At 40.5% G+C, this 25,674-nt stretch overlaps 1 protein-coding gene across 1 annotated transcript in view; it reads right to left on the reverse strand.

Annotated features, from left to right (window-relative positions):
- The window catches only part of DPY19L1 (dpy-19 like C-mannosyltransferase 1), a 124,105-nt gene extending 99,557 nt beyond the window's left edge, over nucleotides 1-24,548 (reverse strand). The window contains exons 1-4 of the mRNA XM_063114509.1: nucleotides 24,251-24,548; nucleotides 7,138-7,162; nucleotides 6,401-6,488; nucleotides 1,645-1,782 (exon numbers count right to left, since the gene is read on the reverse strand). Of these exons, the coding sequence (XP_062970579.1) occupies nucleotides 1,645-1,782; nucleotides 6,401-6,488; nucleotides 7,138-7,162; nucleotides 24,251-24,548 (549 nt within the window). The remainder of the gene's footprint in view (nucleotides 1-1,644; nucleotides 1,783-6,400; nucleotides 6,489-7,137; nucleotides 7,163-24,250) is intronic.
- Between the last annotated feature and the right edge of the window lie 1,126 nt (nucleotides 24,549-25,674).

Genomic DNA, 25,674 nt, shown 5'->3' on the forward strand with positions numbered 1-25,674 from the left:
ATATATTTCTGTACAGAAAAAATACATACACATCACACACAAAGCTAAAAGGCAAACAAAAACTGAGGAAAATGTTTTATCTGTATAGCATATTACCATCCTGTATATAATAAATGAGCTCTTATAAAATTTCAATAGAAATATAGACAAGAGGCATAAACAAGTAAATATTTTTAAAAGTGAAATGCATCATATGGACTACATAGCTTTGAAAAATATATCAGTGAGTAAAATACATCATGTGATTTCAATTTCTTTGTCTATCAAACTAGCAAGGATGCGGGTAAAAAAACATTTTCAAAAACACTGCCAGTGGGGTTTCAATTAGTAGGATCTATCTGGAAGGCATTTCAGCAACATGTACCAAAATCATTAAAGTATATATTCTGTTGAACTAAGTAGTTCCACATCAACAAATTTGTAGTTTAAAAAAGGATGTGTGTAAAGATTGAGCTTCAAGGGTGGTTACTGTAGCTTTGATTAAAATATTTAAAAAGTTAAAAACAATCAGAATTTCCATAAAAGATGGGCTACATTGACAACGGCAGATCATACAGATAGCCACTAAAAATGATGCTACAGAAGGAAAATGACATAGGAAGACGGTTATAAATATTCTTAAAAGACAAAAGGCACTTTAAAAAAAAAATGTGCCGTGTGATCCCATTTCTCTAAAGTCAATGTGTCCACAGTTCTAGAAAGTACTCAATAAGCAATGCATTAGTGAGAAAACACTGAAACTTTGTGGTTATTTATTTGTCTGTAACCTCCATCCCCTCATTAATCAATCAGGCTAAGCTCATTGGTCTGGAAGCTAGGCGACTCTTCTCGCTGTGTGGGAAATGACAGAGAGCCCACCAAGGGCTGGTGCTAAGCAGAGGATAAGACAGACAGGGCCCTGCCGTCAGGCATGCTAAGAGGGGATGTGAGGAGGTGACCCTCATAGGAGAGCCTCAAATGAAGTCAAGGAGGAAGTCCCATCTCAGCGAGGCCCTGGAGAATGCTTAGGGATGCCTCAAATGAAGGCAGGGAGGATAAAGGAGAAACTAAAACGAGTCCCGGGTATCACCAACTTCCCCCCTCACCTGGGCAGGCCCATTTTCCCCCAGCCCCATCCCATGAACGGGCACTCAATTAAATGAGGAACCCCAGAGAGGGAAGAAACATTATTCGGCAAACAATATATAAAAGTAATGGTGCCCCCGGATGCTATAATCCCTACAAGCACACCAAATCTACACAGTTTCCACATTTTCTAAACACACAGTCACAATTAATAGTTCCCATAGAATTAGTTAAAGCCCCCCCAAGTCAATAATGATCTTATTTCCATATTCCTTCTGAAGATACATATTTTCTTTTAAAAAATGAAATAAAATTTAATATATTAAATTTTACCTTACATTTAGAATCAGCTTTTAATGCAAAAAAGAGGGAGGTTGGGGATAACTGGGAATGAGACACAGGATACGAATGCAATTTGTGGTAATGGGCATACCGCCAGTATGAATCTGGCCCCACATCATGGGCACGGGGGGTGACAATCAGCGTTGTATCTCATGAATATTCATAACCAATAAAAAAGTAAAATAAAATTAAATTAAATTAAAAAGTGAAAAGTCACAGTTAGAAAAAGTCACTTACCTCAGGGTAAAGATTGAATCTCTTTAGTGTGTTAATAACAAGGGGGTGCTCAGTCTGTTTATCATTCATAATCATCCATACTCCACTCAAAAATGAGGGTGCTTCCACAATGGTCTTGAAGTAGGAATAATAAAGCCCCTGAAACAAGGGCATGCCCCAGCGATAATAAAAGGTGCGTAAATATCATGCCTCTTTTCAGCTTAAAAAATATTTAAAATGCACAGTTCTTGAAAAACAAAGCAATCAAGCAAGTAATAAGTACAATTAATTTGACAGGTTTCTGATCACTGATAATTTCTTAAGTTGCGAAAAACTATATATTTTAACATAACCTTGTCTTAAATAAAATAACTGAATGCAAAATAGCTTCAAAAACAGTTTCAACATTTAAAAAAATAATATAATTCAGCATGCTTCATCTAAGAAAATCTCACAATATGTGCTAGAAAAAGCTATCTTATGAGCAGAGTGAGTGGTTTACTATGGAATTAAAATTTACCATGAACCAAGAAATACTCCGAAGCCAAAAATGCTTCCCCCAATTGCTTATATGAATCTCCAAAATAACACTATCAGTCATCTTTCCTCCAGATGTACGTGCAAAAATGCAAATGTGATGAGAAGGCTATACACTGATGCATTACATATAAATTCCATTCAGATGCCAACTAATTTTACAGATCATTTTTTCTCTTATCAATTCAGCATAAGGTAAGAACCCTGAGACGGGGGATGTTGGGGGTGGGGAGGGCGGTAATGGTCCTGTTTTGAGAGAAAGAGATATTTGTTTAGCTTGACATGCTACTTTGGAAAGATAGCAAGGGTGGAATAATTCATGGGACAAAAACCAAGAAAGCACTAGAAGCCTAGGGAAGGAGTACAAGTGGCAGTATAGAGGAAGACAGATAAACACGGGGTGCAAACTCCATCTTCTCTACAGTGTTAACTAGAGTAGCCCTGGTAGCCAGTACAATTAGCTGCCAAACTCTAAACAAAAAGTGATTTTCCTACTCAGATATTAATTGAAAAAGAAAAAATGGTCTTGATACTATGATGTTTAGCTCTCATATCACTATTTTTAAAATTATACTTCCTACTATACTGAGTCAAGTAGAGTCCCTCAAAATTTCACATCTACCAGAAGCTGTGAATGTGATCTTAGGTGGAAATAGGGTCCTTGCAGATGTAATCAAGTTAAGATGAGGTCACACTGGATTAAAGTGGACTCGAAATCTAATACAAATGGTACCCTCATAAGAAGAGGGAAATTTCGACACAGACACAGACACAGACATACAGGGAGAAGGGCCAGGTGAAGACGGAGGCAGAGACTGGGGTGATGCACCAACAGCCAAGGAATGCCAAAACTGCCATCAGCCACAGGAAGCTAAGCTGAGGCTAAGACAAGGAAGGATTATCCCCTAGAACCTCCCAAGAGAAGAGGGCCCTGCCCACACCTTAATGTCCCGCTTCAAACCTCGAGAACTGTGAGAGAATAAACTTCTGCTGTTTTAAGACAGCTTGTGACATTACGTTATGGCAGCCCTAAGAAAATATGCCTACCTTGTTTTGTTGGTTTGATTGTGGAATTATGTAAATGTCTTATTTACTTATAAAACAGAAATCTAAAAATCTCTAAACAGCAAAATAAAAATAAAAGAAAGGAATTAACTATTGATAAAGTCGAGAGAGTATTTCTAGTAATTTAAGACAGTAATTTTACTGTACATCCCTAGTAGAATATATACTAAGGTCAAAACGAGATGCGAGAACTTCTTAAACTATTTTCAGTAATCATATTTTTAACAAAACCTTTGGTACTTTTATTCCTAGTAATAAGTAATTTGAAACCAAGATTTTCAGACTAAGAGAAAAGATACAAATTTAATATTAGATAAGTAAAAAACATCAATCCTAAATTTGAATTTAAAAATAGGAATGTAAATTAGCGATTTATTTTCTCTTTTAAAAAAATTTCCTAATTCTGTTCACTAAAAAAGGCTAGACACAATGCCCAATCTAGTTCCAATGAGTATCTCTAGCACTAAGATTGTGGTCTCTAAATACCATTTGCCAATGAAAACAATTGGGGCTCTTAGAACACTGGCCGATGCCAGGTCTAAGGAGGAAATGTCTTGTAGTACCTGAAATAAGGAAGCCATGGAATACTAGTGAGGTCATGTCCTGGGCACACAAAGCCAAATTGCAAGAGCTTTCACTAGCTAAAGATAGGAAAGTTTACAAAATATGTTAAAACCCATCAGATCATAATGTTTGTTTCAAAAGAAGGCACTCCTATGCATCTGACAAAGGATTAATATCTGGAATACATGAAGAATTCAAACAACTTAACAGTAAAAAAATAAATAACCCAATTAAAAAAATGGGCAAAAGAGCTTAATAAGCATTTCTCAAAGGAAGATACACAAATGGCCAACAGACACATGAAAAATGCTCCATATCACTTAGCATCAAGAAAACACAAATGAAAACCACATTAAGATATCATCTCACCCCAGTTAGACTGGCTATTATCAAAAAGACAGAGAACAAAAATTGCTGGCGAGGACGTGGAGAAAGGAGAACTCTTCTACAGTGTTAGTGGGACTGTAGATTAGTGCAGCCGTTATGGAAAACAGTGTGGAATTTCCTCAAACTACAGACAGAACTGCCATACGATCCAACAATCCTACTGCTGGATGTATACTCAAAGAAATAGAAAGCATCATCTAGAAGAGATACCTGCACCCCTATTTTTATCACAGCTCTATTTACAACAGCTAAGAGTTGGAACCATTCTAAATGTCAATGGTCAGAAGACTGGATAAGAAAAATGTCATATATATACATAATGGAATACTACTCTACCATAAAAAAGAATGAAATATTGCCATTCGCAGCAATATGGATGAACTTAGGGAAAATCAGTTTAAGTGAGATGAGGCAAACACAGAAAGAAAAACACTCTATGTCCTCAGTCATTAAGTGGGAGCTAAAATGTAAGCATATAAATGAAACAAAAAGAGAAAAAGAGAGAGAAAGAAAGAAAGAAACAACAATCAATAATATGTTGAACTTTCAAAAGGAGAAATGAGGTCACTAGAGGTGGGAAAGGGGAAGGAGGTAAGGGAGGAACTGGTAAAGTGTCATGAAAAGTGATGACACACATTGTTGAATATGCTAATTATTCTGATTTGAGCATTATATATTGCACATAGGTATTGATATTCAACTCTGTACGCCACAGATATGACAATCAACCATATTACAACAAAAATTAAAATTAAAAAAATAAAATAAAATAAAAACAGTAAAATGTATCTCGATAACCAAAAAAAAAGAAAAAGAAGTCACTCCATTGGTCACCACTACAAGATGCTAAAGAACCAATTCACTTTTCTGAAGACTGGTAAATAAAAAGAATCAAGCATTTTCCTGTCTTTCCTCTATGAAGTGTATCTCAGAGAGAAACCAAATAGGTAAGCCTATTTTCAAGTTCTTTATAGAAGAATTACAGAAGTTTTTCTTTATAGAAGAACTTTAAAATAAAGTAGGAAAGTTCTTTATAGAAGAATTACAGTTAATAAATGTAGGGGAAAATGAGAGCATAATCACTACTTGACAATCCTAATGAAATAACTGGCCCAATCCTAGGACAGTGGCTAGGCTACAACGGATACCTAAAGCCATGATTCATCTTAACTTCACAGAAAGTGAGACAACCAGATACGGTGCACATCTTTGTACGGTAAAGTAGGAAGTACACAGCACCACCTAGGAGACGTTCCTGCCAGAAAAAAAGTCACATCTTCAGCCATCAAGACTCTGTTCCATCAATTTTCAGGAAACTTGGGACAGAGAAATTGTTAAATTAAGTTTGGCCTAAAGGTTTCTTCTGACATAGTGAACTAAAAGCTAACTTGGTGAGTAAACAGACTGTAACCTATTCTTACAACAAGCAGCTGCGTCTCAGCCAATTACAGGCAGCCAACTGTTCAAACTGTGTTCAAATAAGGCAAACACCGAGCTGCAACCAGTCTGGCTGTTTCTGTACCTCACTTCTGCTTTCTGTAGGTTACTTTCCTTTTTCTGTCTATAAATCTGAGCCTTATTCTGGTTCCAGAGACTGCCTGATTCGCAAATCATTCTTTGCTCAATTAAACTCTTAAATTCAATTTGTCTGAAGTCTTTCTTATAACAGAACATAATAAGCAAGATGAATTATTGTAGGTAATTCAACAGGACAAATGACCTGGATACCTCAACAAATAAATGGCAGGAAAAGAAAAAAACAAAAATGGGAAGAGGAATTTATAGATCAAAAGACTTATGAGATACATCAACTAAATGCAACGTGTACACATTGTTTGAATTCTGATTCAAACATACCAACTGTTTTAAAAGAAATGCCAATCAGGCTATTTAAACATTGATTTTTATTTGATCATATTAAGGAATTGTTGTTAATTGTTTTCAAGTATGACAATAGTACTATGATTAACAAAAATAGTCTGTCTCTTAAGACACTTAGGAAAGTATTAACAGATGAAATGATGTAATGCCTGGGATTTCCTTTAAAAAGAGATGGTGGAGTGGGGGTGTTGCATGCTGTCAGCTGTTGAAGCTGGGACATGGGAAGGGAAGAGCCATCTACTCTTTCTACTTTGGAACATCTTTTTAAAAATTTCCATGATATAAAGTTTTAAATTGTTTAGATGCCTAATGCACTACAATAAAATACCACATAAAAACTAACCATTTCAGTGCGAAAAGCCATCTCCCTTTCCAATGTTGACAGGTGAGAAAAATGACGATCATTTTCAAAGAGGTGCGTTATATGGCTCCTGGGAAAACAAAACAACAAAGCAACAGCGTTGAAGCTTACACTAAGTATTATTCTTAAAAGCAAAACTAAAAGCAACTATAAATTTGCAGATAATTTTATAGTAAAACTCAAATGCAATGGTATTCATATTTGTTTCCACTAGTATGTCTCACATTTCTACTAAAATTTCTCTCTATAAGAAAACACATTCAAATTAGATTTTAAAATTAAAATGAACCAGAAAGACATTTTAAGTGAAATACAATAAAAGTATAGTTTAACTGTAAATGTCATTGGCTACCATTTCAGAAACGTCAAATTAATGAAATTCATATTTCTATCCAGAAGATTAAAAAAATTAATCTTCCTCTCAACATGAGTACTATTAATGTTAAGCAATGTAGAGGCTCAAATATAGCCTCTTTAATAATGGATCTCTTTTTTATTAAAAAACTATATTATTCTGACATGATTATCAATTAAACTGCTTTTTCAGACTATTCGGTTACATGTAATATACATCCTTATTATAATCAATGCTGAAATTATTGCTAAATCATTTCAGCATCCTTATCAATGCTGAAATCATTCCTTTAAATATATGGAAAGTTGCTTTGGTAAATTATAAACATCTGCATAAAATACCATAGGAGAAAAAACAATCTTACCAGTGCAACACTGCTGCAAAGGCAGCTGGAAAAAAAAGAAATTTAAATTACTATTTAGGATGAAGAAATATTTTCACCTTACAGAAAAGCATTTCAAAGGATAAGCATGTCAAATACTAGAATGCATAAATGTTGGACTCATAGATTGGGAAGAGAATATTGACTCTTCAAAAGAAGGCTCACAGCCATGCTTAAAATACCAGTAGACTGGATCATAAGGGAATTAGGCATATAGCTACAATTGCCATTCACTCACTCATTCAACAAAATATATGAGGGCCTGTTATTTGCTAAACACTATACAGGAACCAATATATGGAAACTACCACTAATAGAACCAAGAAAGGAATAGAACCAACAGGTAAGGGTAACAATAAAAAAATATGGTGGTTCAGGAGAATAGGATCAGGAGTGGAAAAAAAGATGAAACTACCACTTTTTATATATTGCTGCAAAGTCTGAAGTTTTATGACAAATCTTACTCGTTTTAGAATTTAAACAAGATCTGAAATTTTACAAGAAATCTTACTCGTTTCTAAAAAAATTAAAGTAGTAAAGGAGGGAGGGGAAAAGGAAGAAGAAAAAGTAAGAGAGAGAAGGTGAGCTAATAAAATCAGTCTCATATGAGAATCAATAGTATGGTTTCTGTCCAAGCACAAAGAACATATTAGGATAAATATAGAAAATACCATTCGATTTTCTTATATCACAAGATACATATGATTGAAGACTTCTGATTAAATAACTACTAACAAAGGAGTGGCATTATGAAAATACTTTTAGAAATGAAAACCAAATAAGTCAGACCTTATTGCCTTATTCTTAACGTAGTATTCATTTTTATTTTATTTTAAAAATACATTTTGCCTTGGAGATATTAATAGTTACAAAAGACAGAATTACTCTTTCTAGATCACTGAAGTTACAAATATGTATCATGGTTTGTCATTTGACATTTTTATAAGGTATTTTGATCTTATGAAATTTTAATTTTTTCTTGTTAACAAATCTACCATTTGCTTCTTTTTTTAGTGTTTGTCTTAAAAACTGCACCCTACCATATTAAAAATTGGGGCTTTATTTTCTCAGTGATTCAGCTATCATTTTCTGAATAAAACATTCTTCTCTCACTGAATATAAATGCCACCTTTACCATATGAAGACCTGTCACAATTATACTTCGGTAATTTCTTTAACATTACAATTGGAATTATATTTATAAATTAATTTGAGAATAATCTACATGTTTACAATATAAAGTCTTCATATGCATAAACATGGTATATACCTTCAATTATTCAAGTTGCTTTTCAATTACCCTAGAGAAAAATCCCATTGATATAGTCAATACATATTTCTTATCAACTTTTCTCTGGAGCTTAACATTTTTTTCTGCTTAAGAAAAAAGTAAATAAAATTTTTTAAAAATCAATAAATCCATATTATTTGGGGAAAAAACACGTTTTTTCCTGCTAATATCCATAAAACCTTTTTTTTCATTATATATTCATTACTGGATATTGTTACTGTATTTACTTTTGAAGAGTATTTATGTTTGGCTCATTTCCTAAACTATTAATTCATAGTTTTTTAGTTTATCATCTTCAACCCTTCATTTTAAATAATATTGTTTACAAGTGATAATTCTCCTCCAGTTTTATAATTTTACTATTAGTTACTCCTTCCCATTTGACAATAATAATGAAATTCTAGATACTACTAAATGATTCTGGTAAAAGAGGGCATCTTTAACTTATGCTGACTTTAACAGCAATGCATTTCACATTATGCTTTTAACCTTCAGAATTCTAGAGTTATAACTAGGATTTGTCAAAGTCATCATCTTTATGTCCTCAAAATACCACAGTCTCTCAGGAGAAGGACAAGAGGTGCAAATACCTTTGGTGAATTCACCTTCAGCACTACAGCAGACACTAGACAATTCTTGGAGCTGCTGGCATATGAACAGCATTCTTTCATAGTCTCCAGGGACCATTCATAAACTGCCCAATGTTCTGAATTCTTTCGTTCATTTCAAATTAGTAATAATAACAATGATGATGATAATAATAAAGCCGTTAACACTTGGATGCTTATTATACCCAGCACTTTAAGTGCTTTTCTTGCACTAGCGCAATAAATCCTCACAACTCTCCTTTGTGGCAGGTACAAATATTTCCCCAGTATACACATGAGAAATTGAAGAACAGAGTAGTTGAGTAACTTGCCCAAGAACACACAGCAGGTACAGCAAGAAAGGGAGGCTAGACTCAGGCTTCTGACCTGACACCTGTACAGTATATGGCCTCTGTAGAAGAAGATGGAAGGGATGAGACACAGGCCTAAGTATTCCTATTCCCTCTCCCTCTTTTTTTAAAGAAAAAAAAATGCTGCAGTATATTTCAGAGACTATTGATTTTTACATAAAAATTTAGACACAGTTTACTTAAAAAATGTAATACATTATGCCATTTTAAAATGAAAGTTCCAGTAATATACATACTGTCTTGTGATCATAAAGACATAAAATGACAAAAACTTCTGAAGACTCTAAGGAGCTTTTCTTGCCTTCTTGCCTACAATGTAAATGATTTTCTCTAAGTTTACTCCAGTGATTATCAACCCTGTCTATATCTTTTGGGAGTGTAACAAAAGTGACAGCCCACTTTTTCCACCTTAACACATTTGCCATTTTTTGGCATTCTCAGAAATGAATATAGTATGTTTTTTTTTTTTTAAGTACATTAAAAAAAAAAAACCCAAACCTTTTCTACAAGAAAAGGATGTTCACGGAAAGATTTGCTTTGTAATCTAATTCAAAGGATTGAACTACTTGGCTGAGAATTTTGAGAGGCTTTTGTAATTTTGCTGGAAGTACACAAATTACCTACATTCTAAAACTAAATTAGACACTCTGGTATGTTGCATTAACTCTTTCTAATTAAAGAAACTCTGTACCAGAGTATATGTGACATTAAACCAATTTTCAGTATTCTGGGATTTGAGTAGACTCTTTATTGAAAATTATTCTTCTGTTATTAGAATCTTGTTTAAACAAAATAGACTGTAACTCCCTGAGGGCAGAAACAATGTTTTACAGAACTTCGCTTTACTGCTTTAGCACGAAGCTGAGCACTTAGTACCGCATACAGCTTGATGTAATTGGGTGGGGGGGATGAAATAATCCTAAACAATGTCCACGTAACATTAAAGCTGAGCTCAGTGTACTTTGATGGAACACATGCACATGCGCACACGCCCGCGCTCCCTCGGACGCCCCCTAGTATCAGCCACGGCGCCCGGCACCTGCAGCGGCCGTTCTTCCCTTTGGGATCAACCCACAGCAGCAAGTCCAGCGTCCTGAGCAAGTGGGCAGGGGACCCGCCCCCAGGTCTGGCCAACGGTGGTCGTCAGCAGTAAGGCCAAGAGGACGGGAGGACAGGAGGAAAGGGGACAGGAGAAAGGGGGCCTCCCTCACCGCGCTGCCCCACCCCGAAGCCGCAGACCTCACCCCTCTCCGCCCAGCGGCTGGGCCCAGCCGTCCATGCTGGGCTCTCCCTAGGCCCCTCCCCGAGGACGGCTGCAAGTGGAGCCCTGGGATCTGCATTTTTAAGATCCCCCAGACCAGTCTAAAGTTTAAGGCTCAAGTCTGAGGGCCACTGTCCTTCCTTCCCTCCCCTCCCGAGCGTGTGGGGCCAGCACCGTGCAGCCAGGGTGGGCTTCTCCATTGGCCCCTGTGTGGTGACCTACAGGCTGTCCTCCCACAACTGCAGCCAGTGACGGGTGTTCTTGACCACATACAAATTTTCCCGTCCACGTTCCATTTTTTCCCTTTACACATGTACTTCATAAATAGAATTTGACTTAAAATTCACAAAGCACCTTCACAAAGTCTTGATTTTCACAACAACCTTGTATTTATTCCCATTGTACCAAAAAAAAAACAAAAAAAAAAAAACTGGGCCTCAAAGACGTTATTTCCCCCAAAGGCACCACAGCTGGAAATGGCATGAACCCCCTGAACCCAGGCACTCTAATTCCAAACCCGGGTTTCCTTCCTCCTTGACAGAGCTGCTTCCTTTCCCATTTGTGGGCATTTGATGACCTTAACTTCCAGCAATATTTATATGAAGACATGTATTCTAAGTCCAAAATGGCATGCAATACTTAAAAATACAACCTATTCCTAAATTGAGGTTAATCTGTACTTAAAACATTCTAAAGAATTTTGGCCTCACTAACCCTCAAGTGACAAAATGACAGTGGCTAAGGACACTCCTTAAATCTTATCTGCACAAGGTTTCCAAATCAATCTTGACAAGTTCTATATTCAACCCCTTCCTAACATTATCAACCATTTCTTACTGTTCTAAGGATCCCTTCTGAGTCTTAAAGTTTCTTTCCAGAAGCTGGAGTCATCAGGAAATGGTCTCCCTGTTCCACAACAACAATCCATCCTTGAGGCTGAAGTCAGTTTCTAAATGTGCAGATCTGAGCTTCTCACCCAACTGCTTGAAAAGCCCCAGGACTTCCCATTGCACACAACATGGAGCCCACACTGCACCTACTTCCAGTCGATCCCCGCCACACACCCTTCATTCTGGATGGATTGGGCAACGGTCCGCTCAAATCCCAAAGGCTTTAATGATTCCATGCTTCTGTTCCTGCCTGAAAAAAAATCATCATTCATACCTCAAAGTCAAAAGAATTCAAATGTGGCATTTTGTGCTGCTTGTCCTGCGACCCTAGCTATAAGACCTCTAATACAGCACAAAAATAGCTCGTTATGCACGCACCAGTACAGCAGTTTCTCTGCTACAATGCAAGGGCCCCGAGGCTGAGTCTGTGTTTAACACATTTGTATACTATATCCCCTAGCATCATGCCTGGCACCTCACTGGCTTGTACTACTACCTAAGACCATGGAAGAGAAATAATAGAATGTACTCAATTAAATAAAATCCTAAACACGTAAAGACAATATCTAAACAATCCAAATCATTAAGGTATATACATATATACACATACATAAAAAAAATGAAATATATTGAAAGAAATCACACTTCTAGTCCATACTACCCAGAATGAAACAAAGCCCAGTTTCAGTGCAGCAAACTAACAAAAAGACATTCTTTAGGATCCAGTCTGAGAGAGAGAAAATAGTCACATATCCTACAAGCTCGGCTCCCTCCCCTCTAGTGCCTAGATTTTCATGTGGGTTATGAATGCTTCACAGCTAACAAGTATCTAAATGCCTACTAGAGGCACAACACATTTTCATTTTCACATTTAAGAACATTAAAGATATTTTAACCAATCTTTGCCCTTAGAGATAAAATTTCTGAGAGATAAGATTTAGGTACATAAAACAATGAAAGAGCACATTAGGCATGCAAACGGATGGCACAGATCTGAGAACTGTAAGAAATCTGAGAAGGAAGATCAGTAATGACCTTCTTAGGGCATGGTTCATTAAAGTGGGAGCTGGGGTGGGTGGCTGGGAGCCTCCAGACATGGATAAGACTTAGGTGGGGATTTACGGTGGGCAGCCAGAAAAGAAGACAAATACAATAAAGCTGGACGTGGAATTGGACCCAACATGACAAAAGAATTCCCATCACTAATACTGATGGTATGGAATATAAATAATAATGACAACAATGTGCTAACATTTATTGAGGGCCGACACATTATATACACAAAGTCAGGCTCTCAGTGCTCCATGAACACCAGGAGGGGAGTCTGGCCAAAGCTTCCCAACCAGTGGGCCCTGAAGTGCCAAGAACAAGAGTGTTATCCCATTGTGCAACATCAATATTGCTGTCTTCTTTGTGTGCCATGATGTGGAAAAGGTTGGGAATCACTAAGCTAGTCAACAAAGCAACCAAGCAAGTTTCCGAGAGAACACTATAATGCAGCAATATAGTGGTCCACACCCTGGTACTGCATGAGAATCACCAGTGGCACTAAATAAAACTAAAGCTACTTGAGTATTATTAATCCAAGAATATGAAACTTCAGTAATTTTTTTTTTTTTAATTCACAAGTGATTCTGATGTATAGTCAAGGCTGATTATCACTGGTACAGAGAATGACTGGGGCAAAATCTAGGTAGTTCACAAAATTTAATGTGAGAATCTGATTCTTATGATTCCAAGTGCCTTCAAGTCCAGCAGAAATTGTAACATCTGGGAGCTGGTTGGAAATGCAGTATCTCAGCTCCCATCCCAGACCTCCTGACTTCCATCTACACTTTAACAAGACCCCTGAGGTGACTCATAAACACTCTTAAGGGCGATGTCTCCACACTGGCAGCACACTGGAATCCCCTGGCAGTTTTCCACATTAGGTCTGGCACTGGGTGACTCTACTATGCAACCAGGATGGAGAACAATGACATGGGAGAAGATCATGAAGACTGTGCTCCTGGGCCCCCACTCTCAGAGATGCTGATTCAATAGATCTCACTTGAGGCTTGGAAATCTACATTTCTGACAAACCCGTAGGTGATTTTATACAGCCCAGACTTCAAGAAGCAGTGTCTTTATGTCAGGAGGTCCAATGAGAAGAACACAGTACCGATCCAGGTATGAGCTGAGGAGACCTGGACAGTAGTGAGATGGGCTTAATTAGGAAAAGTCAAACATAAGTTCAAAAGACACTGTGAAGGAGAAACTGGCAAAAATTGATAGCTGAAAATAAAGACTAGGAAGGGGGAAGAATTCAAATTCAAATTTTTTTACTTCCCCTGGTAAGGAAGTCATTCTAAGAAAAAAATATTCCTTAGGTTTTAAATGACATACGTTATTTAGCCTCTTGAATTCTCATGTTCACCAAGAGTAAAATGGAGGGTTTTTACTTGGTTATCTCTATTCTTAGCACTTAATGACCCTGAGTAACTACCTGAAGCTAGAACCACTTCATTCTGCACTCCATACCCTCCAAGGTGACTCAACAACTATTTTCTGTTTTGATATTCCTGCTCCCCAGACTACAAAGCCTTGGTAGGTTTACCCTTTTAATTTGTTTTCTATTTTGAATGGGGAAAAAATTTCTATTTTGAATAGGAAAAGAAGAAATGTGCTCAATTTATTAACAGAGATTGAGTCTCAAAGGGAGAACCAGGACTGCACTTAACATTCACAATCATGATTTAAAGAAACTTCAGCTCCTAGTAAGATCCAGAATTCCCAAGTCTACGTGATGATGGTTTTAAGGCTCACTTTAGTTAATCTGAATCTCCTCCATATATTTGGCATTTAGCACAACAGTGCTTTAAGACAGTTAAGAAAAAATGAGGAAATCTCTTAATTATAATGATAATGTCTAACATCTGTTTGTAAGTTGCAGCTTACAGCGCACTTTCACATACTAAGAAAAAATGATCCAGGAGTCCTTCTGAAGCAGATATGGCTCTTATATTTCCACAAGGCCCAACATCCACGAGGCTGGAACGCAGCAAGGCCTGGAGGAGAGCCTGGGCTTCTCTGACTCCAAGCTCAGGCATATTAATGTTAAGCACATTCAACCAAAAGGATGCACTGGCACGCAGGAGGAAATGCCTTAGAAAGCACAAAAACATCAAGGGCAAAAAGGTTTATTTTAAAGTGAAAATATGAAAACAGAAAAGCATGGAAAGTATGCATCACCACCCCCAAACAGTATAATTAGCCTTCTAACCAGAGAAATACACAAAGTAAATTTTTACATATTTTAAATATGTGTGTATGTACATATATTAAAGCAGGCAATACTTAATACAACAATTACCCAACATATCTGTATTAAAGGCAATAAAGTCTAACTTCCTTTAAAAGTATTGTCCTCAAATAATATGAATACAAGTATTTCTAAATCAAACAGTAACTTATATTAATAATTTCCATAAAGTAACTTTCTCTTTACTGAAAAAAAAATGCATTTCAATATTTTAAGAACAAGTAGCTAGACAAAATATACAACCAAAATAATATGCTAGTTCATTAAATGCTTCAGAGCAAGCACGGGGAAGCTGTAAAACTGCTAAACCTAATGGGAAAAGGTGTAGAAGCTGTCTCTCTTCACTGAAGAAAAACACACACACACACACACAACATACAAGGTATTTCAAAAAGTTTGTGTGAAAATGGAATTAAAAGATATTACGAATCTTTCCATGAACTTTTTGAAGACTCCTCATACATTCAGGCTCATCAAGAGATTTTATTATTCAGCAAGTACATTAACTGCTAAACCATTCCAATTTTAAGATTATGAATTCCCCCCAAATTGCAAACTGCCCTTGGATATCACAGTATCTTGCTTATCCTTTAATTTAAATGATTAAAAAATTGTGACAACACTTTTATTGTTTTACTCTGTTATTAGACCATTGCCAATCAACCAACACAATAAAAAGATTCAGAACTTAACAGTTTCCAAGAAATAATTATGCAAAGACAAAATGGAGACTGACAGGTTGACCATAAGGATATAAAAATCAGAGTTATTCCCCAGATGAGCAGAAATCAGCTAAAAAAAATGAAGTCACTTTTCCATTAATGTATGTTTGACAGTTGCCTTAGACTTTAGATCTGAAATGTACAATTTGACAGATGTGATTAACAGAGCCAAAAGACCTTAACTTCAGTTCCAAACATCACCAGTGAACTCAACATTTACCTAGCCCTACCTTAGTATCCTCACCGGTAAAATTCAAGGAGGTTAAGTTCTAGATTTTTATGAAATTTCCATGGAGATCAAAGATGAGAAGAGAGTGAAAAATAAGGTCTTATTTAAAAAAAAACAAAAACAAAACTATTAAATGTAATGGAAAACAGTAGCACTATGCTTGTTACATAAGTACTTTATGCTTGGTATTAAAACCCGGAAAAAGACTGTGCACTGAAAGGCTGTATTACAAAAAACGGTGATTTCTGTCAAGAAATAGGAAATGAAGTGCAGAGCAGTAGCATTTTAGACAAATTTGAGTTCATATAAAAGTATGAATAAAGCCTTACTCTTCTCAATTACAACAATTCTCCACATTAAAAACATAGCAAGATTTCAAAAGTAATTGGTCAGGTGATTTATAAACTGCTTAAGATATAAACTGCTTGGCGGTACTGTAAACTAGCAGACAAAATCACCTCCGTCCTCGGTTAGGACAATGAACCACACTGGAATGTCTGGAAGTGACTTTGGTGACAGATATGCTATTATGTGAACATTTACTGCTATAATAAGTTAAAATTACAAAATGCTATGCACGCATTCATTCTGAGATGGTGATAGTGCTGAAACACACACCTGACAATCGGTTACCTTGGAAAGAAAGTCAAACATGGGGAAAGATGCCAGACAAACATGAAAATATATGAACTGTTCATTTAAATGCCCTCAGGAAAAAAATGACAGCAATAACGCTGAGAAAATAAAAAGTACTAATAAAGCACAATAATATGCTACAATAGTTGTAGATTTATACATGCTGAAAATTAATCCTTCCACTTTTAAATATATTCTTATTCAACAATTCTTGATGGAGAACTGATCTTCTCTATGAAAGGATACTGTCCTTTATGGAATTAAACAACAGCATAAAACTCTGGAACTAGAAATAGGTATAATTTTTACTAGCTTTGATGAGTAGTAACCATTAGAATGAGTAGCTAAAGAAAGCTAGCAGACCCTTCCCTGGAAGAGTGGTGTTCCATTGGTTTGGGTAAAGTACAAGCTGATGGCAAAAGATGAACTAGCAGCACAAAAATTTAGGACTAAACATATAAATAATAAAGCCTTAAGCTACCACACTTAGAAATATGTACACAGGCTTGTAGTCTCTATGATAACATAAATATCTCATTAACAGAAACTTTAAGAACCTAAAACATTCATTAAGAGACATGAATACAGCTTAACAGGATAAGTGTTTAAAAGGTAACAGCTATTGTTCAAATTTTAGCAACATCCAAATATACATAATATAATTAAATTATATGTTTTCAGTATCGATGCCATATTACTGGCCAAAAATCAATCACCAATTGATAATATATCCTTATATTTACACAAACTAAACTCATCACATTTGTTACTTATTTGAGTGATCATGAATATCGCATATTCAGAAAACTTCTAACTGTATCTTAATAATAAAATATGCTTAGGTGATTATAAACATTCTTTAGCATTAACCAGAAGTTTACTTTAGAAAGAAAAAATGGTTTTCAACATTGAAGAAATTCCTTAAAATCCCAAATTCCCATCTTACTCATTGGCTTTCCAGGGAAATATATTGGCACAATGTCTATGTATTAACATAAACACACCGTCACAGACGGCGCTCACTTGTGTCTAAGTGCTGGTTTGAAAGCAAGCACTAAAATGGCCAATGGTCCCTGTGCCTCACGCGTCCTCAGCTTTTCTTGTCCCTTAGGCCACTCCAACATGATCTCTACTTCTTACTCCCCATCTCTATTATGATCCCTTTTTTTCTTATTTCCTCTGAAGAAGGAAGAAACAAGGAAGCTAACACTTATTGAGCATGAAATGTTGGGGTTTCTCAGAACTGAATCATGGGACTTCATGTCTTCTCCTGTTACACTTACCCTAGAGAAGATGAAATATAGCATAGCAGGGGAAGAGCATGAAGTCAGGAGCCTGGGTTCAAATCCCCACCCTTCCACATACCAGGGGTGACCTTGGGCAAGTTAGTCAATATGTGTGTGCCTCAGATCCCCATCTGGTAAAATGAGCATGATAATCGTAGTGTCATAGTGGGGACTATGAGTTGATCTAAAGCACTTAGAACAAAGCCTGGCAAAGAGTAAGCCCCCCATATCAGCATAAAATGCTATTATTCCCACAAATACGGGAATATGGATTCAACTCATAATTCCAAACAATACCTGTTTGCTGATGACTCCCTGTTTTATGTCTCCACTCAGACCTTCTCTCTTATGTCCCTCCATCGACTTGACATTTCTACTTGGACATCTCACAAATGTCTCAAAGGCAACATGTCCAAGACAGAATTCTGGATCTTTCCCTCAAACCTGGCCCCTAATCCACATCCCTAGTCATCACTATCTCAGTGAATGCCACCATTATTTCCCCCAATGAAAGCAGCCAAAACCTAGAAATTATTCATAACTCTTTCTCTTCCCTAAATCCAGCCCAATTCATTAGTAAGGCCCATTATGTCTACCTCCAAAACATATCTCAAATTCACCCACTTTTCTCTATCTGCACAGCCACTGCCTTCATCTAGGCCAGAAACTCTTCTGCTGGGTCCCTGTAAGAGCTTCCTCACTGTTCTCTCTGCTTCTGTCCTTGCATAGCCACGACCCATTTTCCCAAGAGCAGATTTCTCAAAGTAAAGACTTACTCATGTCATTCTCCTTTTCGATGCTTCCCGTTGCACCACAAATGAAACCCAAGCTCCTTATCAAGCTCTGGCCCAAGCCCACAGCATTTTGATGCAGCACCACCCTATCTTCTTTCAACATGCTAAGCTCTAACCGACCTTGCACATGCTGTTCACTACACCAAGAACTTTCTCTGCGTGTACTGCTAAGATCTTTTCTTCCCTAGAGGTCCCAGCTGTAAGGCCACACCTCCAGAGGCCTTCTCTGGCCCTATTTAAAGTGGGTATGTCCTGTTTCTTTCTATCCCAGCTGCTTATTTCTTTCTTCCAATGAACTTTCTACAATATGCAATTGTTTTCATTTCCTTGCTACCCCCACCACACTGTAGGTTGAACATCTCCCAAAACTCATTGAAGCTTAATCTCCATTGTAACAGCTTTAAGATGGTAGAAAATCAGACTGTGGCAGTGTTGAAAGGTGGGGCCTTTAAGAGGTTATTGGATCATGATGACTATACCCTCATGAATGGATTAATTCATTCATGGAGTAATAGGTTAATGGTTTAGTGGGTTGTCATAGGAATGGCACTCGTGGCTTTAAAAGGACAGCAAGTGAGCATATGAGAGAGCTCTTGCCATCCTCGCAAGGTGATCGCCTGTGTTGCCACAGGACCCTGTAAGTTCCCACCCATAAGAAGGCCCTCACCGGATGTGCCCCTTGGGCCACGGACTTCCCAGCCTCTAGAACTGTAAGAAATAAATTTTGTTTTCTTATAAACTATCCAAAGTATTCTGTTACAAGCAACAGAAAACAGACTAATATACCCCCCTTCTAGAATGCAAGTTCCATGAAAGTAGGGGCTGCGGAGTCTTATTTTCCATTTTATCCCCACCGACTAGCACCTAGCATAGTAGGCAATCGATAATCAGTAGCTAACCTACTGTACTATTTTACATGTGTTATCTTATTTATTCTTTACCATAACCAGAAGTATTTATTATCACCATTTGAAAGATGAGGCAACTAACAGTAAAAAACACTAAGGGAGTGTATAAACAGCTTCTGAGTACAGGACCAGGATTCAAATGCAGACGGTATTGAAATGCCCCCACACACAGTGCTTCCACCCATCCGAGTCCCCAACACCTTGTCTCAACTCTGCCTCCACCCAGTTTTTTACCCCTCTGCCCCTAAGAAGTCACAAGTGTTTCCCATAATATGGGGTTCAAAGCTTTCCTAAGTTGTAGATAATAAAAGCAGTAGTTCCAAATTTGGTAATTTTGGCTCCCAGGATACATCTGCCAGTATCTAGAGACACTGTGGTTTTCACCACTGGGGAGATGCTACTGGCATCTAGTGGGTAGAGGCAGGGAATGCCGCTAAACATCCTGCAATGCACAGGACACTCCCCACAACAAAAAAAATTATCCAACTCAAAATGTCATAATGTTTAAGTTGCAAAGGTCTGCCAATAAAGAACCAGCCTAGAGTAGGGGTGCCATTGCCCGTGACCACAAGAACCAGGCAACTAACGTGAACAAGCCAAATAGGACAGATGTAACGGGAGGAAATGGTAGTTTTTATCATCTACCTTTTCCATAATCAGGTGACCTTTTCCTATGATGTCTGCTCTGTAAATGGCATGTTATGTTTATAGTTATGCTTTGTTTGCATGTATATTTTTCACTTCCACAAAGGAAAGCACCTCTTCCATTTTCCCTTGAAACAGAGCCCTCTCCAGCTAACCTTTTGTTTTCCCTCTTTTAATAAGGTGCACGGGTACAAAAAATGTCACTCTTCTCTTAACTCTTAATTAAAATAACAGCTATATCAGACAATAAATAGGAAATGGCAACTGACAGACCTAGTTTTGGGGAAATGATAGAGATTAGGGGAAACTGTGGCAAACTGGACCATCTGTGTCCCCATTTAATGGGGAGGGTGGCTTTACATGGTTCCAGCAGATTGCTGCCATGTAGGAATGTCAGCACAGCAATGCTAGCTAGATAGTCTGCTTCTAAAGAGAGGCAGGACATTAAACTTTAAAAACTACTGATGCTTCCCTCCACTACCACTGCCACCACCACCACCATCTCCAGATTCAAACTTAATTGGTGTAGCTTGGATATCAGGATGTTTTAAAGTTTCCAGGCTGGCCAGTTAGCTCAGTTGTTTAGAGCATGGTGTAAAACACCAAGGTCAAGGGTTCAGATCCCCACACCAAGCCAGCTGCCAAAAAATAAATAAATAAAATTTCCAGATGATTCCAGTATACAGCTAAGAATGGTCTAGTCCAGGTCTCTCTTTTTACTTATGCACAAACTGAGGCTCAGAGAAACTAAATGCTTTGCTCAGGCACCCAAATGATTTAAAACTGGTATAGACTCAGAAAACAGTTCTGGTAAGGCAGTATTTTCAAACTGTGGGTCAAAAAACTGGATCATGAAATCAACTTAATGGTTTATAAACAGCATATTTTTTTTTGATAGATTAGCAAATCAGAGTATAATGCACATTATAGGGGTAAATATCATTACATGAAACTTTTGTTTTAAATATATGCACACATGTGCTGGTTAATCTCCCTTTGCCTCTCCAAATCCATTCTCCGCCCTTCTCTGCCTTGTTTCCAGCCCCAGGAGGCTGACCCTAGGAAGTTTCAGCTGCACCCCTTACCTAAGGGTTTCCAGTAAGTTCAGCTAGTGAGAAGCACTAGCAGGAGACCAAAGTGTGGGAGGAGAGTATCCAGGGTTGCTCTTCTTGGGTGACCTTGCTCCCACAGCCCACCTCACTGGGTGCTGCTCTTGATGAAGCTCCTTTTCCCCTTCATGCCCATAGCTGGCAGCACCTTCCCATTGCTGACAGTTGCTGGGTGCTGATTCAACTTCTTTTGTGGGTTCCTTAAACCTGCTCACACTTCCGAAAAGTCCGTCTATTAAATCTGCTTCCTGCCAGAACACTAACATACATAAATAGATCGTCAAACATACAGATGCACGCATATATGTACTGGATTGCATTTTCAGAATGAGAGCAGATTTGATGTAAACTGTACTGTCTACTGTAGTCTGTGGTCAAAAAAGTTTGAGAAACACTGTCAAAGTTCTTACTACACCACTGCCTCCTCTGGCTGGTAAAGGGAACTATTGGGTTGGAATTTCTAAAAATAAACATTGCAAGAGCCCCTCTTTATGACTATTACCATTAAATAAGTAGTAAATAATGTTCAAAGATAACAAAACATATATTTATTAAAACCAATTTTTTAACAATGCTTAACACTACCCAACAGATGAAAGGGTCATGTTGGTAAGTAGTGAGTGCCTTATCAGTGCTCAGCACACAAGAGGATACTTCAAAAAGTTCACTGGGGGCTGGCCGGTTAGCTTAGTTGGTTAGAGCACAGTGCTTAACACCAAGGTCAAGGGTTCAGATCCCCGTACTGGCCAGCCACCAAAAAGTCTAAAAAATAAAGAAAAAAAGTTCACGGAAAGATTCATCATTATCCTTTAATTCTATTTTTCCATGAACTTTTTGTAGTGCTCTCATATGGGGGAGAGCCCTGGTCAGTTTCTAACTCTTAAAAATCTGTGCTTCTATCGTTGAGCTTCAAGTTACAAAATTTTTTCTGAAATAGAAATTAAGCCATTTTTATCACAGTTTAATATTTAGTTGTTGTTGTACTTGATCTTTTCCGAATCAGTTGCAAATTAAGTCTTGATAAGCAAAATAATACGCAATGACTCTCAATGCAGAAGACCAAAGAGCTATTCTAAAGTCCCGTACAAAAGTACTGTCCAGTGCCAGCTCAACTCTCATTCCGGGAGGAGGAAAAAAAGGAAATCGGCAGCTTTCAAAAAATGTCTAAACTCTGCTCCTCTCTGCAGGATCTGAGTGGCTTTCTGATGTTTTGGCAGGGGGTGATGGTAAGGTATAAGTTAATCTGTGAGGGTTAAGAAGCCAGAGAAAAAAACAAACACCTCAGGTCCAATCATTCGGCAGAACCATTTGTCAAGGTGCCCTGTGGCCTTATGTAAACGGTTAGCAGAAAATCTCTAGACTATGGTCTGTTCATCCAAACTCCATACATCTGATGGCCATTGTCTGAGGTACACCCCAGAATACTGTGTGCCACATTCACTGTACCTCTTTCAATACCCAAAGGTGTGGGTCAAGCAATGTGACACAGTTACATTACTACAAAACTGTATTTAGGTATGGGCATTACTATATTCCAAATATAAGTCATCCAATGTAAGAAGATTCAAAGGAAGAGCAATTACAAGAACAGGAAGTATGTAAAAAAGTGGCAAGATATCATTACTCTATGTTATTTGTTATTATAACCTCCCTGAAGAAGCAATGACATTCCATATTTTCCAACAAAGTGATTAATGTTTAGATTACTCATTCAAGAAAAAGTTAACTTCCTTCTGTCACCAGATCGCAAATGCTTTTATAATCGCAAGTAAAATTTGTTAAATGCTTTAGACGCGAAGTCCCTTCCCATCTATCACCCACTCCTTTCAGTTTTCCTCCTGGGAACATCCCTGTGGAGTAAGTAGGGCATGTGATAATCCCACCTAGCAGAGGAGGAATGCTCACAAAGGAAGTTACTTGAAAATGAGAACAAACTGAACGCGGTGCTCTAGATCTGAAGGCTCTGCCTCATCCCCTGTACCACGCTGCCTCCCCAAGGTGAACTCATCCAACCTGCGCCCTGGCCAGGCTTCCAAGCTCGCTACCAGGGGGGAAAGAGGGGAAGAATGTGCTGGAAAAAAATGAATCTTTCTAGGCGTGAATCTACAATAGGAAAAAAAAAATGTGCCCTGGTTACAATAACACCCTTCCGGAGCCCTTTAAAGCACACACACACACAGAGATGACACTGGCTTTTTATGACTGAGTGGCTTCCAGTGCTGGTTGTGGTCTCAGGGGAGCCACTCTGCTGTGTTCCACTCCTCGGCCTGCACTGAGCCCCAAACTCTTGGTCACGAAGGGAATGTGGAAACACAGTAAGGGATAAATCACCAGTAATTAAATAATTCAGTGCCCAGGGCTTATTCCAGCGTTATAGAGGAAAGGCGGTGTTAGAGCATGTTACCGGGCGAGCCAGGAAAACTAGGCCTGTTCTCCGACCGCGGTAACTCGCCTCATCGGTCCACAGCACACGGAGGCTCCAACTTTCTTTTTCCAGCACCTCGTCACACGTCATGCAATTGGTGCAGAGAAAAGGAAGGAAGAAGCTTAGCAAACGTTCCCAGGCCAGCTGGGAGGACGAGGGCTGGGGCGTCCCGGACACGACCACCTGGAAGGCCACCGTCGGGGGGAGTCACCGAGTGCCGCCGGCGGAGCTTCCGGCCAAGAAGAAAAAGACGGTACAATTTAATCACAAGTTTAGCAACTTTCTAGGACAGGAAACGTGCGTCTGCTCTGAGCTCCCCGGAACCGTGTACAAGCCGAAGCCGACCATCCCGGCGGTCGGCGGCCGAGATAACGGGAGGGCGGGCGGTCGCGCCACCCAGCAGCGCGCGAGCCTCCCCGGCGCAGACCCGCCCGGGCCGGGCCGCTGTGGGTCTCCGAGACAGACAGACGGCGGGTGGGAAGGCTGCGGAGGGCTGAGCCCGGGCGGGGGAGGGGAGGGGGAACGTCCCAGGAAAAGTCGGAGAGGGCGGCAAAGTGGCGCCGGCGGCCGGCGGGGGCGGCGGGAGGCGGCAGGGGCCGCGCCTCTGAGTCCCGCGCCGGGCGCCCGCGGGGCTGCTCACCTGGCAGGAGCGTGCTCCAGGGCCGGCCGCGCCCCGCACGCCGCAGGCCCAGCGCCCCGCGCAGCCCGGCCGCCAGGCGCCCCCCGAGGCCGGCCCGGGCGGGCGGTGCGGCGGGCTCGGCGCGGGGCCCCTTCTTGCCCGCGGCGCCCTTGCGCCCGGGAGACGGCGACGCGCGCTCGGGCCCGGGCTCCCCGGCGCCGAGGTCCGGCGCCCCCCTCAGCGGCGACTGCGAGGCGCGGGGCGGATGGGCCGGCTTGGGAGCCGCCTCCCGGTGCTTGTTCCGCGCCTGCAGGACCATCTTGGCATCGTCGCGCCCGCTCGCTGCGCGCGCCCGGACGGCGACCAAGGGGACCGCAGGCTGGCGGGGCGGCCGGGCGCCGCTCACTCGCGGGCGGGCGGGCGGAGGGCGGGCCCGTCTCTCCACGCGGGCCGGGAGGCGGGGAGAGCGCGAAGGCCGGGCGGCGGCTGCCTGCCTGCCTGGCGGGGCGGCCGGGAGGCGTCGCCAGACTCGCGCGCCCGCCGCCGTTGCCGCCGCTCCGGTTGTCACGGCGACCGCGGAACGCCGGGGGGCGGGGGTGGAGACACCCTGCGAGCGGCCGCGGCCCCGCCCCTCCGCGCCGGACGCGCGCTCGGGGCCGGCCAGCGCGCACGCGCGGACTTTAGGCGCGGGCGGGGCCCGACCCGGCGGCCGCCCTGCGACCCCGACCCGCCTCTGACCCCGGCCCTGCGACCCCGGCCCGCCTCTGACCCCAGCCCTCCTCTGAACCCGCGCGGGGACGGCCGGGCGGAAGCGGCTGCTCGTCTTTCTGGACGTGGCGGGGCGCAGAGGGAAGACCCGTCTCGGGCCAGGGGGCGCTGGGGGAAGTTCCGGAGCCGATTCAGGCTGGCGCGGTGCCCGGCGGAGCCCGCGCGGCCCAGGTGGAGGCGCCCGGCACGGCCACGGAGGGTCGCTGCGCTGGCGTCCTGGGAGCCTCCAGGGCCGGCCGCTGGGAGCGCGCGGGTGAAAACAAGCCGCGGTCCCCAGTAACGCCACACCGTGTGGCCTCGCAAGTCAGAAAGCTGCCGAGTGAAGCCTCCGCGTTCACCGATGCCAAGCATGGGCACGACCCCACCGAAAAGAGCAGCAGAGTATGTCGTGGCGAGCTGAGCAGGGTCGAGGCCAAATACCAGGACCAGACCAGGCTGACGGTGACAAAATAGGACGGCCTGAGGACAAAGAGATTCTCAGCAAGGACAAGCATGTTTGGTCAGTTTCCACTGGCTGTGACCTGGTTGCTTAATAGAGAGCAGGAAAACTTCACGTGCTGATAAGTCAGGAGACTAGTTGGGAACTTGTTTTCTTCCGCATAGCAGCAGAATGCAGAGTAAATGAGGCCCAGGAAAACTCAGAAAACCAGGCAGATCCCGGTGACCCCTCCTGCCCT

This window comes from Cynocephalus volans, chromosome 11 (genome assembly GCF_027409185.1).
Source record: "Cynocephalus volans isolate mCynVol1 chromosome 11, mCynVol1.pri, whole genome shotgun sequence".
Classification (NCBI taxonomy): Eukaryota; Metazoa; Chordata; class Mammalia; order Dermoptera; family Cynocephalidae; genus Cynocephalus; species Cynocephalus volans.